A 15,892-nucleotide genomic window follows, 5' to 3' on the forward strand; every position below is an offset into this window, starting at 1 on the left:
GGAAACAAGGATTGACATCTTAGGTTTAAAAGCAGAAGCATCCGACAAACTCTGATTATAGAAGAGACTGAAAAGACATTGTAAAGGGCTCATTTGAAGAATGAAGAATTTATTAACATGGAATAACAAGATTACTCCATGAAGTATAATACCCATAATTTAATTATTAAAATACTACAATAGTCCAAAAAATAATGGAATGCAGCATTTAAATCCATGCCAAACAATAATTTATGACCCTGTTCCACTGTCATAGCTGTCATTAGACAAAATGACATGAACCATGTGAACTTTCCCGGGGAACAGTTCATAAGCACCAAAACTAACAAACTGCTCTGTGCAGTGACCAAGCAACAGCACTGGCAAAAAATATCAGCTATTGTAATGGATGACTGAATATAAGAACATTGAAAAGATAAAACATTAATTGATGAGTAACTCGTTTGATAGCGTCATTCAAAATTCTTGTAAAAGTAACAAGGGCCATTTATGGCGAAGTTAGGAAGATGTCTTGTCCTCGCGTGAGAACTGAGACCTAGAAGATACATTTTCCTCCAGATTTCCAATTTGAAATCGAACTGTCCTGAAGGTAGCGCAGACTGAGATTCACGCAATCTCATTATTTTGTCTCTTCACCTCTGCATAAACTCTGAATTGGCTCCGAGGCTTTCCTTGACAGAAGGAGCTGGAGTCTCCACCAGCTTATCTGCTTTTGCAGCTTCCTCAATCAGGGCAATTAGAGTCCTTAAACAATCCTTTCTAATTTCTATTATCTTCCCGATGCTCAAACCTGAAAAAAACAAATATACATATTAAAATGGTAAGCCAGGTGCCTTGTCCCCATTAGTGACACCCAAAGAATAGTAGAAAGGAGAAGCAACAATAAATATACATCTACCTCGAAAGAGAGAACCAAAGTAAGCAACAACATCTGGCACAAGCACTCCACTTCCTATTCTTGTTTCTTGTTCTTATTTCCTTTTTCACATTACGAAAAATTGTAGGCGATCAAGATTAATGTAAACAAAAACAAATAAATAAAAAAATAAACCAGTCAACAGGAAACCTTTCAACATGTCTCAGTGCAAATGCAGGAAAGGCAAAAAGAGGACATGAAACAAAGTACAAAATCATTAGCTCAATAACACTTTCTAGTTTTAAGTGGTAAGTAGGGTTTCACAATTTCATCTTTCATCTCCACAGTCATCATCACTGAATTTTAGGGGTAAAACAAATAGCTAAAAAAATTTGGATTAATTATCTAAGATGGCATTTCAACCCCATATAGTTGCTATAAGGCATGGATGATGATGATGATGATCTAAGATGGTGTTTGGATAAGCTTTTTTGAATATAATTTTGTGCTTCAGGCAGCAAAATACTAGGCTAACCAGAACAAAAAGCCTAACCAGAACAAAAAGCATGAAGCAAATACTAGGCTACTTCGTGCTTCAGCTGCATGCTTTCAGCCAAATATACTTTTCACAAAACACAGTAAGGCATAATCATATGCAGCTTTACCACATGTGATACAAACATGAAAGGTGCAAATGTGGCAAATATATGCCACATGGCAAAATATATACCACGTTTATGTCCATAAATATATAACACATAACAGAATATATATATAATATGATGTGTGGCAAAATTTGTCACATGACAAAATATATGACTAGGACTGTCAATTTGTCAGGTCTTCCTAACAGAACTGAACTGGCCAAACTGATTATGTCAGTTCTGATTCTGTAATTTTGTCTTGATTAATAATTGGGTTGGGATCGACTCTTGCTATTCCAAACCGATTCAGACCCAAAACAATTATGCAGTTAATAGCATATAAAGGTCTCGCGGTTTTCTTGTATTTTTTGTTATATTTTGTCATATCCAAAAGGGTAAATGTCATGGGTGGTAATATAAGATAATCTAGGTTAAAAATACTTGTTTCAGCAACATATAAGCAGTTTACTCTTTTACTGTCATTTTTATATTATGGTTATATTATTAAAAATAAAGTTTAAGTTATTATTATCATAGACAATTATAGATCCCAAGTATAATCAGGTCAGACACGATTGTCCACCTGATTAATAATTGGGACGGTTCTGGGTCTACCATATGGAAAGAATTAATAATCGGTATGCCACATGGCAAAATTTGTGAGTTGTGACATTAATTTGTGCCACATGGCATAACTATGATTGCTTTTTACAGCCCTTCTGTGCACCACATGGCATGTCCAATTTAATGCCATGTGACATCTTAAAAAGTATAAAGACTTCCAAGACATGTGGATCTGCCATGTGGCAAGATGAGCAAGACAAGTCATTTCTATATTACAAATTTCAAAAAAAAAAAGGTCGATACAAAGAATTTATGTCACATGTGGTAAAACAATCTATTTTTTAGCTTTCACTAAACAAATATGCACGAGTCCCGCTAGCATAAAAACACTTATTTGTGCTTTTACTTTCAAAAAGCTTGTTTTGAAAACAATATTTACCAAACTGTAAAAGCATATAGTAAAAGCACAAAAACAGCGCAAGGTGCCAACTGGCCGGTTGGTAAAATCTCCCGCTAGTTGTAACGAAGACTTGAGATTGATTGAATCCTGCCTGGACCAGGGTTGGGGGTCATGGGTTTGGGGGATGAACCACCCCTGTTGTGTAACCCCATGAAAAGAAGAAGAAAAAGAAGAGAACGCAAAAACAGCTTATTGCTTTTGTTCTTTAAAAAAAAAAAAAAAAAACACACAAAAGCAAATGCTTATCCAAACACAATGTAAGTCATTCCCTGGCCGGAAAATAAACAGGCCAGAAGATAAAGGTAAAAATTGCATTTTAACTTGCCTCTCGCTGGTTATTGTAAGTTCATCTTTTCCAGGATGATCACGTTTCCAACCAATTCTCTTAACCGGCAGAATGCATGCTATGAAAGTCCGAGTTCTTTCACAGTTACATGAGTTTCCTGTTCTTGGGGTGCCACGCATCACCACCAGGAGAAAAGACAACCCTTGTTTGCCACCTCAAAATCGGCCCCTCACCAGGTGGGTCATCAAGGTCCTTTTTCTTGTCTGGCACAGAGGTCTCATCGAACTGTGGGAGTCCTGCCTCCATTATTTAGCACATTCCAGAACCATCTTATCCTCAAACTCCGTGAATATATATTTGATAGGCTTCTTCAGGTTCAAGTTCTCTCCTTTCACACATATCCCCAATCTCATTGTACTTTGCTTCCACCTTTGTTTTATTCCATCTGAAATCATAACAAATATAAAAGCAGTTTTGCAACTTCCAAGGGAACTCTACCAGAAAGCTCATACTAAGCCAATACCAGATGACATACTGCAACAGAATCCTACCAATATTCCTAAAGATCAATTGAAATTTATGGGACAAAAATGCTTGTTATAGAGCATGAAATGACACATAAAAGCATGAAACTGTTCTGTCTATTTCTCTGCATTGTTTTAATAATAATGAGGCAGCCATTACTACTGATAGTTAAAGATTACACGAGAGTTTCAGCTAGAGTGAGCAGCCTGGTTCTTTTCTCTATTTACAAAAACAAAAAAGACTTTGGTGAACTTCTTTAACAGCTCGATGATCTTCGATTGATGAAGGCGTTCTATCTATTTAGTGGGAATGACTCGGGTTCTGCAAAAAGGATTCCAGTTGCTTGGAGTCACTATATACTGCGACCATAGCTACATTCTGGGTTGAAGCTGCCTCTAGACCTGCCACAAGGGCCCTTAGTTCTGCATTGTATGGATTGATATAAGTTTCATTTAGGTTCAAAGTACTTACATGCTTGACAATGTTGGTATTTTCTTACAGAAACTTGCTGCTTTCAACTGCAATTCCATTTTGAATGGAAACAGTTAATTTTATTGATTGTGAGAAACTTTCAACCACAAATCAGCTACCAAGGCAAACTGTTGCTAGCATATCACAAAAGGTGGGGCCTTTATTTCTGAATCTACAAGTAGGTGTTTGATTTTAGGACTTCAAGAGGAAGCATGAGCAGTAAGAACAAAAAAATGTGTTCATAGATCATTTCAATATGCCTAAATTGCAAGTCTAGACAACGATTGCAGCGCCTTGAGAACCTGTTGCAGAGGGAGATTCCACCAGAACAAGAGGTTTTGAAACTATGACAGGTTTAGAGTGGGTTTTTTTTTTCTAACTAGGATCGGAAAGAGTTAGAAACTGTGGGGGCTTCTGAGGTGGTTATAAGTAAACTTATTTCAACTTCAGATGGCCCATGCCACTTCTCACATTATAATGACTGGGCTTTGGGCCTATGCCACTAAAAACATTAGATTTAATATGTAATATTTAATATTTATATTCTATAACATATAATATATGCTATAATTTATATAAAATATAATACAATTATATAAAATAAAACACACACACATATATATAGATAGATAGATATAGAGAGAGAGAGAGAGGGAGAGAGAGATCTGGAAATTTGCAGGCCAGGCTGGGTCGGTCTGGAAATGATTACCCTTATTAAGGAGGTTAAATAAATAGCATTTGCAAAAAGCAGCTGATTCAGACCATGGTTCAAAATGTCCACATATTTCTTAATATTTCCACAACATAATGACATGTGTACATTTTCATGGGTACCAACAAAAAAATATTACTGGAATTGATGTATTTCACACGCCACAGTGAAAACTACTAGTACACTATGTGTATTGTATAATACACAAGATGCTATTATAACCAAGGTTCAAAATATCAAGACACCTGAATATGACTGGAACGTGTGTGTGTGTGTGAGAGAGAGAGAGAGGGAGAGAGAGATCTGGAAATTTGCAGGCCAGGCTGGGTTAGTCTGGAAATGATCACCCTTATTAAAAGAGGTTAAATAAATAGCATTTGCAAAAAGCAGCTGATTCAGACCATGGTTCAAAATGTCCACATATTTCTTAATATTTCCACAACATAATGACATATGTATATTTTCATGGGTACCAACAAAAAAATATTACTGGAATTGATGTATTTCACACGCCACAGTGAAAACTACTAGTACACTATGTTTATTGTGTAATACACAAGATGCTATTATAACCAAGGTTCAAAATATCAAGACACCTGAATATGACTGGAACGTGTGTATCAGGGGTTTGACCAACATGCATCCTTTTTTTAGGTTTTTTTTCAAAATTTTACAAGGGGGCGGTTTTAACAAGGCCTACCCCTGAAAATATTAAAATTTTAAAGTACTTAACATTTCATGTATCACGGTATCAGGGTTGGGACCAATATGATACAATACGCCCAATTCACCCCGATACATGACAAAAGCTTATAGAAACAGTATTATTACAACTTGCACTTTCTATGAGTTTAAATTTTGCTTGGACTCACTCCATTATGTAGTTTTGACTCTGAAAGCTTATAGGACAACTTTGCAGCATATTATTTTGTCTATTAACCTTTTTCTCAGCTTTGCTTGATGGTTTGGATTTTGGAACAAGATAATAATTTAAAAGGGTGTACATTTTCTTCTTTTATCATTTCATAAACTATCATACTCTATTTTGCATATTTCACAATACTTTCACCATGTCTATAATTTTTACCATATTTCTACAAGACATTTCCAACATGTTTCCTATATTTGGATGACCAATACTTCAACCAGCACCAACATTTTCGTGCTGCTAGGCATTTTCTCCTTTCCTAGTAACTAGGAAGAGGTGCTTACGATGTATCATAATAAATTCCCTTTGATCTTGCTAGTGATCATGATAAAAAATTCAAAAGAATGCAAGTTAATAGACATTGGACAGATATTGTTGCTGACATATTTATTAAAAAATGTAATCCATGAAGGAACTTATAAAAATGAAAGAGAAATTTTGTTCCATTTTGCAAGCTAGTGAACAATACGGTGTGTGTAGCAAGGATCAAAATATTGACATGCACCGATACCAAAAATTGGGTATCAGTGCATATCGATAGACCGATACATTTTTTATTCTATCAGCCTGAATAATTCTCAAACAGGCTTAGAGGGATACCTTCTATCATCCTAAATGTTCAAAACCCCCAAACCCTGTGTATTTTAGTGTATCCATGACCTTGGATACAGACACATTGATATTTTGATTCTTGGGGTGTAGCTCAATTATTGGCAGCTTGAGGTACCCATTTCACACTTATCCTCAATTGCCCCAATATATTTTTTATTTTCCTGATCATATTCCCGTATTTTCAAGCGCCGTCCTAATTGCTCTCCAACCATCTTGTGACTACCTTAGAATTCCCTTCAATGATTATGTGTGTGTACTGTGTAGCTCAATGGCTTTGCTTTTCTAAGACCCATCAGGGCAGCCATAACCATAAGTACTGCTCTTGTTGATTCCCCCACCTCAATTGGACCTGAGTATACCTCCATTGTATCCCTTCATTATTTCTGATCACGACTCCAATCTCTGGCATCCCCGGGTCGCCTAGGCTGTAGTCATCAAAATTAATCTTCACAAAGGGCAACGGTGATGGGCTCCAAATAGCAGATTTTTGCTTCCTTCCGGTGGAGGAATCAACCACCGTTTTCCAATTTCTACAGATATCATTTATGGAAAAAGGACAATAATTCTAGAGTAACCTAGGTACAAACACCAAATTGATGTAATAGACAATGCGCAGATCAGAAAATAACAGGGATAACAAACAATTTTAAAATACCGGGGAGGAGCATATATCCCAGCTGAGCATATCCTCAAGAATCTCCTCACACTCCTTAGCATCCTTGAGGTACCCTTCTCTTGCGATCATCCATGTTAAAGTACTCATCCTTTACCATTCTCTTCTCGACGATCTGCCTCGCATTGTACACATTGTCAATCTCTTCATCGGTGTCATACAGCTCCTCAAAATCCGATTCGAACTCTTTGTCCTTAACATCATCCAGAGACTTCTGCCGAAGCTCCTCCATCAATCCGTCGTCGGTCTCCTCGTGATTCCCACGTAACCTTCTGGTGAGGATCGCTTCCATGATCGACGGCAGCGCCTCTTCATCCCCCTTGAAATACCTCTCTATCCGCTGACGGAGCTCTGCATAAATTGACAATGCAGTCACAGAAACCCAAGAATCAAGAACAGAAAACAAAAACTTCACTCGGTTCTTTATTACTACCTTTGTTGTTGATGTCTTCGACATCAATGGAGATCTCTTTTTCCTTTGGTTCATCGATGTCTTTCTTCTGTGCCTGGGTTAAGCTGGTTTCAGAAACAGGGGGATTTTCATTGGAAGAATCATTTTCAGATGAGAGGTGGGAGGGGGAGTGGAAGAAATAAGGTTTGGTCTGAAATTCCTAGTGAAAAGAGCACGCTAGTGTATTGAGATGTGCATTTAAGCAGATATCGTCTCATTGCTTGGGAATTTCGTTAGGGTTTAAGCGGCAATGCTCTCTCTCTCTCTCTCTCTCTCTCAAGTCTCATCACTCATCACTCATCACTCATCACTCATCACTCATTCAAATTAGTAAATTGCAGTGGCAATGCAAAAGAGAGAGTCGCGGGAAAGACCCAAAGTGGATGGACTCCGGTGCGGCAGTGACCGCGAGACTGATGAGACGAGTAACAAGTTTTTTTTTTTTTTTTTGAGTAACAACTAACAAGTTAGAACATTAGAACCCGTTGGCGCAGGTGGACGGCCCATTAAAGAGGGTCATGGGCCGAGTTAACAGGAGTCTCGAGTAAGCAGGGGCCCAGACCGGTCCACAATCTGGGCCTTGGCCAAGCATCAGGCCTTCCGGGCCTAAAGGTTGCCTAGGTGGGTCCCCAGCTCACAAAGCCAAAAGCAGCCACGGCCCCACGGAAAAGCCCTCCCGAAAGGGCACTCAGGATCTCAGGCCTCGTTTTAAGGGTTTAAGCTTTGGTTGAGTTATTATAGTTGAGCTTCTTTCCACTAACTGATTGAAAAAAATAGTCACTTTTTGACCTCTCCGGATTTTTCACCAAAAAATTGCTTTCATAGAATTTTTTAGTCTTCTCCACCTTGCAAGGGCAAAAAGTAGCAATGTGAAAACATTCCTAAAGTTAAGATTTTGGAACGGCCTAGGAATGTATGGACGAATTGGTGGAGTTCATATCTCCACCCCACAGCACATTCCCGCATCATCATCGGGAGATGTTCCCAATACACGGCGGGGATATGCTGTGGGGGCATTGTGGGGCGGGATGCTGTGGGGGAGGAGATGTGGTCTTGAATTGGTGAGCCCAAAATGAGTAAATGAGCATAAAACACTCATTTGAAACTTCATGAATAGGTGGGCTCAAGGGCCCAGATGTGAACCGGGCCAACTGGTTGGACCAGTGACATGATGACCCAATGACCATCCGTGGTCCCGGTTAGTGATCTGTTTTTATGATCAAAACAAACGAACTGCCTGGCTAACCACAGTGAGCACTTCAGTTTTGTAACAACACTAAAAGGCTCAGTTTGAAAAGAGTACTGATGCAAATATGTACAGTACAAATACATATAAAATAATACAAAATATAAGATTTTTGCACTCTACATATTTGCATTTGTACTCCTTCCAAACTGAGCCAAATAAGCATTTCAGGCTTTTTTTTTCGACTCCTAGTTGGTTAGATGATCCACCAGATTGGTTTTTGAACGCTTCAGGAGGCCCGTCTTGTTAATGGCAGACTAGCAGTTAGTTTCATCTTTATATGGCAAAAGATTGCTTCTGTTTTCTTATCAAAAACATAGAAGCCCTTATGGGCCTACCAATTCCAAATGGGCTCACTGGTCCAATTTTAGTATATGAATCACAGAATAGTTTTTAGCCCAATGTAACGTCCATTACCATTAAAGGACTCTTAAGAAGAAGGCCCGCCCTCGTTGAATCAAAATATGCATATGATCAGAAAGTACTGTTTGGTACTACTGCAGTAGCCACAGATTATTCACTTTCCTGCGTCAACTTGTTGAATAACTCTATTCCAAGCAGCAAGCTCTTGGGAGACAGAAACAACCCACCCCCACCAAAGCGGTTTTTTGATTCAGATTCTTTTCCTCTGGATCGTAACCCTGCATCTTGATGTTGACTTGCACAAACTCCATAATCCATCGATTCCGGATCTTCTGTCCATGAGAATTCTATTGACGTTTATTCATATAACATCGCAGTCATACATGAAGAATCTCATCTACCTACATAGTATTATACACTGGGAGATGTTACCATTGCACACAGGAGTAATGTGTTGTAGATAAACGTGATCAGAGTTTTTATGTGCAGGAAAAACGAAGTCAGATCCAAAAGAGTCGAGAATAACAAAGCTTCTTGGACGCCAGTGACTCGTCGTAATCGAATAAGCATGCTTCATTGGTACAATGTTGGGGGACTTGGGGGATGGTCCCTCGTCCCTCGTCCCTCGACCAGCTGCTTCTCTCTCTTGTCTCAAATATCAATGCCTGCAGTCAAGGAAATTTAATTACATCGTCAGCGATATTTCTGTGTCTTGCATTTTCTAGACGGAAATGCTTTGTCCGTGCTAGTATTGTCTTTCTATGAATGTTTGGCTGTGACATACTGACTTGTGATCAACTCCATCAGAAGAAGTAACGTAAGAGAGATATAGAACTTCAATGTAGCAATCTTCTGATTCTTCTCTGCTTAACACGGTTAATAAACTTTTTAAGGGCAACTTATTTTTCTTTGTAAAAGCTAGAAAAGTAGGATCGTTTCTCCAACTTGAAAGTAGGCAAGTGTCAAACTATGGAACTTCCAAAAAGAAGAAAAAAACGTATGACTCAACACTTGGAGCAATCAGCGCTTCAGAAGGATCCCACATTTCTTACTCACTTTTCCTATCCACTTTCTACTCTCTTAATATCCCACTTCCCACAGCACATCCTTGCTATGAATTAGAAACATCTCCCAACAATGGCATCATTAAATCATCATTTTTAGTATATCATCGGGAGATGTTTCCAATACACAGTAAAAATATGCTGTGAAACGTTGTGGGGCGCCCTCTTGTGGGGGCAAATGTAAACTCTATGAGTACGAAATCCCCGGTGCTTATGCACCTTTTGTATTTCTTTTTTCCTTGTAGCACTACCTTCAAAAAAGTTTATTCAATTAATTAACTTCACCAGCTATTTCAAGAAAATCCAAATCCATACTAAACCATGAAAATAATACATGAATATGTTAAAAAGAAAAGAAAAAAACTAAATAATGTTTATTAAAAGCTCATTGCTCTTTTTGGCAGTAAATGATAGTCTGGAAGTGGAAAAACTGGAAAAGAAATAAAAAAAAAAGGAAAAAATCATTTCTACAACAGAAGCACAAAACCTTAAGTTAGGCTTTCTGCTTTGCGGCCTTAAAGTGTTTTGGGTTTAGAATAACATTTTGAAAAGTAATTTTTGCCAACACTTTTTTTTTGGCTCAATTTATTTTTCCAAATTCCATAGCACCAAAGCAAAAAAGATAATTATTCGTACCACTGTAAATTAAATTAATTGAAGAAATACTGGACCACTCCAAAGAGACTGAAACAGGTGAGTGAAGGAATAGCCCAACTTTTGTCTTTTCAGGAATCTGCTTCAGAATTTCAAAAGCAAAAGGACGACTGGTTTCAATTCAGGTATCACTCACCACTGGGTACAAATTCTGCGCCTTTGCGACCTTGTTGGGCTCATTTCTTGATTTTACGTCTTACATTACATCGTGGCAATACAAAAAAAAAAAAAAAAAAAAAAAAAAAAACAAATGCCTTTTTAGAGTTCAGTCCACTAGAATTCATAAATTAATTTTTCAAGGCTGTCGTTTATTTTGTCGATGTAAAAATATATTGATGGAATTCATCAAACATCAATCGAAGGTGTGATTATTAATGTAAATATTTATGTCGATTTATTTTACATTGATTATTAATATAAAACTCTACTATAAATAAAGTGTTACATCAATTTTTTATGTAAAATTGCACCCCATCCAAACATTGATAAATATAGACTAGGATTAAAATTTTACACCAATCTCTATTTATATAGAAAACAAATGCAGCCCAAATGTACTTATCTCCCACCCACCCCCTAAACATCGATCATTCCCCGTCAATTGAGAATCTCTCCCCTCTACGCTGATCCAACCTTACCATCTCTGAATATTCTGGGATGGACTGAACTCAAATTACCCCCGAAAACAAATAGCACCTCTGAGCCTGGGATATATATAATTTTCTGGTTCCTTTGCCGTGCCGACTCTGCATTCCAGCTAATGCGTTCAATCACGCATCCAACACCTTATACCTTATAGGTGGGATCTAAAAGCTAAAGTAATCAACATATAATTAATACTCACACGTGTGATTGATGTCGTATTATGGTTTTTGAACCGCAGTCATTGAATTGGTTAATATTTGTTTAATGATTTTTATCGTTTTTTGTTTTAATATTTTTATTAAATAGACTGTTTATTCAGATCGGACGATCAAATTGTCGACCCGGAAATTGATGGTCAGAACAATTTCAATTCTGGGTCGTTTTTTAAATCATTGTGTTGTATTGAACATATATTTGGCCATCAGGCTCAGTTTAAAAAAAATATACAAAAAATAAATTTATACTGTTCAAATATATACAAAATACAAGGTTTTACACTCTACATATTTACATTTATAAACCTTCTAAATGGAGCTTCATTTTCTAGGATGCAAAACAAATTAATGCAGGGACCCGGTGAGAGCTTGGTTGCATACTTTGGCCTCCACTCCCAATTTCTAAACCTCGAGTTTAAAGAGTCGAGAACAGCAAGACAATTTAGGATTTGGTTCGTGATTGGAATTGGAATTCGAATGGTTCATTCCCCCACCTGTTTTGTTTACATGAGAATTGGAATGGGATTCCAGGCGATACTTGTTGATTCATCTACAGGTCGAAATCAAAATCTAATCAATCACAAACCAACAACTAAAAAACTCCCATACTGCACATTCAACCAGCAATCTCCAACAACTAATCAATCACAATTCAACCAACAACCTCTCAATTTTAGCAATTCACACATCCAACAGCTTCCAAACAAGTTGTATGAGTATGACACGAATTTGAAAAACAGATAAAAATAAGTAAAAAAAGAATGATCCGATACTAACCCGAGGTGATACTGGTTGTATAGCACAAATCATAATTATAAATAAATAAATGCAAAATTACACCAAATGCAAAATTTACATCTGATTAAGATTTGTACTGCAAACAGGGCCTTAGAGGGTGCTCTCAAACATATATGGTTTTGCTTTTAAATATAAAAAGAGTTGCCACATAAGCATAAACAATTAGGAGAAATCTATGATATTGAAAAGACATAATACAAAAGGGCTCCGACCAATCAAAACCTAGTTTAGATCTCCTTATAACCACTTCTTCAAGGTACATTGCAGCAGCACATTGTAAACATCTCCCATACTTAATCTTTTAATTCATGGGAAGATGTTTCCAATGCACCGCTGCCAGTGCTATGAGGTGAATGTGGAAAGGATTCTGTGAGGTGGAAATCCAAATTCATCAAAACCTCCCCATGAATTTGATAAATAACCAATCAGTTACTATTTTGTGATAATGATTAATTGGTAGGAGCTTTTCTGATATCATAGTTGAACCCAAGCAATTATCTATATTCTATAATTACATCTCCACAGTCAGTTTCTAATTTGATGATATCCAGTGATCTCATTTGATACCATTGATGAAACCAGTTCTAGGGATGACAATTTCTACCCTATTCAGTGGATATATACTTGCCCCTACCCCCTCCCCTATGGGGTGGGTTTTTTTTTTTTTTTTTTTGAACGACGAGTTTTGGGATTCTACAACCCGTACAAATATGGGTAGGATACAAAATTAAGCTAAGCCCAATTCTCCCCAACCCACATATTGTTGGAAAGCATGTAATATTTATGTAATAGGTGTTGAATTTAATAATATTTTAAATTTTATGCAAAGGGCAATTGATAGTTTGTGTTTTTACATGTCTTAATCAAATAATTGAAACTTTTGTTGTTTATTTGTGTTATTTTACTAAGTTATTGCTTATATATGAGGAAATAATATGAAATTATATGTGGGTTCTAAACTCAATTCGCCCCTACCCTTGAATGCAAAGCATATAAATTTTGTTATATACTACCCCCCCCCCCCCCTCTTGTTATAGGATTGGGTTATACACCAAAAGGGATATATCCAACAAAATCATGGTCTATGGCATTATCTTTAGGCACGTGGTGCAACATAGTACCCCCATCAAAGGGAATGTGATGAGCTGATCAAAGGTGAATTCATTTTTATCTTCTATTGCAATACCAGAAAGATATGATATCAAAAAAGCTTATGACCAATGCATGAACTTGGACCTCTTCCAAATAGAAGTAAGGATTAAATTAATTGTATCAGGTATCGTATCAGATAGTTTTTACACAGATATGGATACACTTTGGAAATGCACAGACACAAACAAAAGATATAGAAATGATTGGACATTTTAGGGAAAAATACATAAATTCCATAAATACGCGAATACCACTAAGCTTACAGTCAAAATAGCCACAAATATGATATAAATGCATAAGAAATGTATATTTTAATAGTATATATGAAAAATATATTACAATTAATAAAGTAGGATGTATAAATATCATAAAATTTTGTTGAATAATCCATCAATAAAGAGTCAAAGACACAAAACATATGCAACTATTGTATTTTAATTATTATATCAATTATTTTCAATTTTACTAGTTTTACTTTTTAACATTAACAAAATAGTTAACTAAATACTAAATTTTCAAATGTTTGGTAAACAGAATTTTGTATTTTTGTAAACAATAAATATTTTATTATAGATATAATTTAAAATATCAATTAATAGTCTATAAAAATATATAATCTTAAAATACATCAAATCTATTAAAATTTCTAAGACACATATCATGTGAAAATTCACAATTTTATTATTCCATTGTTATAATTATTCTATTATTAATATTTGTATATATTTCTTGAAAGTAAAATTCATTTTTTATGTAAATGTTGATTTGATAGGTCAATTATTCCATTACTATTTATAAAATACTAATTTTGAATATTATTCCTTTTAATTTTCTGTTTTGTTAAACATAAACATATGCTATTTGTATGGATTGCATGTTGAAATAAAAGTTATTTTATTTCATTTATTATCACAACTTGTAAGTTGATTTAGTTGCTTAAGGTTGTGCTCAAAGAAGGTACTAACTGTTATATATATAAAAAAAAAACCTATAATTTCTAATGAAAGCATGCACCATCTTTTGTATTGTTCATATCGGTATGTATTCGCCTATACAACCCGATACAACCAAGGCATGTCATGTATGACTTAGTGGATACATTATGTCTCCTTTGATTTTTGGTAAATAATTACTTGGGTAAATATAATTATTTGGGTAAATTTTTCTTAGGAAACACTTATCTGGATAAATTCATTTACCCATGTTCTTTTATTTCCTAGGTAAATAAGATAATGATCATTTTAGCCATAAAGATCCATTATTAAAAGGGGCATCTTTGTCCCATTCAAGTATTAACAACTTTCCCCCTAGGTGAAAAAGTTATTTACCCACTTAGAATATGGGTATCAATTACCCAAAAAATAAACTTTCTTTGGTCCCCACATAATCTAAAAAATGAACATGGGATTCTTGATCAACGGGAACCAAAATCCCATTGACCAACTTTCCCCCCTCTCAAAAGCTATGCACATCTTGTAATGAGCGCGCATCACCTGTACATTTAAGATCTAATTGGGTTACAGTCATAATCGGAATCAAAATTGATTAAAATAAATTTTCATTCCTAGTAGAGGGGGAGGAATAACCATTCCCATTCCCTCAAATGGAAAATGGAGATAGAATTCTGACTCCGCTTAACGAAACAGTTGAATGAAAATGAATAATTTGGATTATATTCCCGCAAACTAGATGGACTCTTTTGTTTGCAGAAGATGGTATTTATTAAAATTCACGAGGGTTTTGATCCATGAAAATTGAAAACCCTTTCGGTAGAATGTCTTTTGGACGTCTAGAACCCTAATTTTTCTCGCTGTGTTAAGGGAATCCGGGGCGAGGACCAATTTTTTTAGGACAAAATCCACGACAGGGGCATTCACTACAGACCACAGTGAAACTCACCAATCACCACGACAGGGGCATTCATCACTCGTCAGTTCTCACAGTGACAGGGGCATTCACCAATCACCACCCTTTTTTTCCTTCTCAAAAGTGGGTCAAGGATACAGCATCTGACACGATTCAGAATTCAGATCATATCGTCGCGCTACTGCCGACTGCAGTGGTGACGATTTCGCCAAAGTTAGCGATTTGACCGCCAGAATTGAAGGAAGACTTGAGGTCCCACAACATAGCAACATCTATGGGGAGGTCCATCCTCTAATGATGGAATCAATAAATTTCCAATTATTACATAGTAGCAAACAAGAAGATAAATCAAGAGGTCTATTATGTTAAGTTGATTTCTGTCTTAATTCCAGATAATACGTCCTACTGGCTACTGGCTTCTTCTCTTTCTTCTCTCCTGAAACTGGTATGGGCCTTAATTATTAGGTTTTAATCCGACAAGACCCATTTATAATTGACAGTATATGTTAATCTTTAATTTGATAATAAATCTATTTATTTTTTAAGTTGATACATCTGGACATTTTAATATGTTATTACAAGAAGAAAATGGTATTAGGAGGGTATCTTTGTAATATGCATATAATTGGGAATCTAAACTGATCCCAACCCAATTATAATTGGGACATATGATACAGACAGACTCAAACCTAGGACTGTCAATGGAT

General features: G+C 36.1%; 1 protein-coding gene across 1 annotated transcript; it reads right to left on the reverse strand.

The window, feature by feature from the left end:
- Positions 1-131: 131 nt before the first annotated feature.
- LOC104594372 (uncharacterized) lies at positions 132-9,836 on the reverse strand. The gene is given in 12 exon segments (XM_088900307.1): positions 132-761; positions 763-790; positions 2,850-2,895; positions 2,898-2,960; positions 2,963-3,118; positions 3,121-3,163; positions 3,165-3,239; positions 6,697-6,726; positions 6,729-6,792; positions 6,794-7,082; positions 7,165-7,342; positions 9,789-9,836. Coding segments are annotated over 12 exon segments (1,329 nt in total). The 3' UTR covers positions 132-452.
- Between the last annotated feature and the right edge of the window lie 6,056 nt (positions 9,837-15,892).

The sequence above is a fragment of the Nelumbo nucifera genome, chromosome 3 (genome assembly GCF_055504915.1).
Source record: "Nelumbo nucifera cultivar China Antique chromosome 3, China Antique-T2T, whole genome shotgun sequence".
Taxonomy (NCBI): domain Eukaryota; kingdom Viridiplantae; phylum Streptophyta; class Magnoliopsida; order Proteales; family Nelumbonaceae; genus Nelumbo; species Nelumbo nucifera.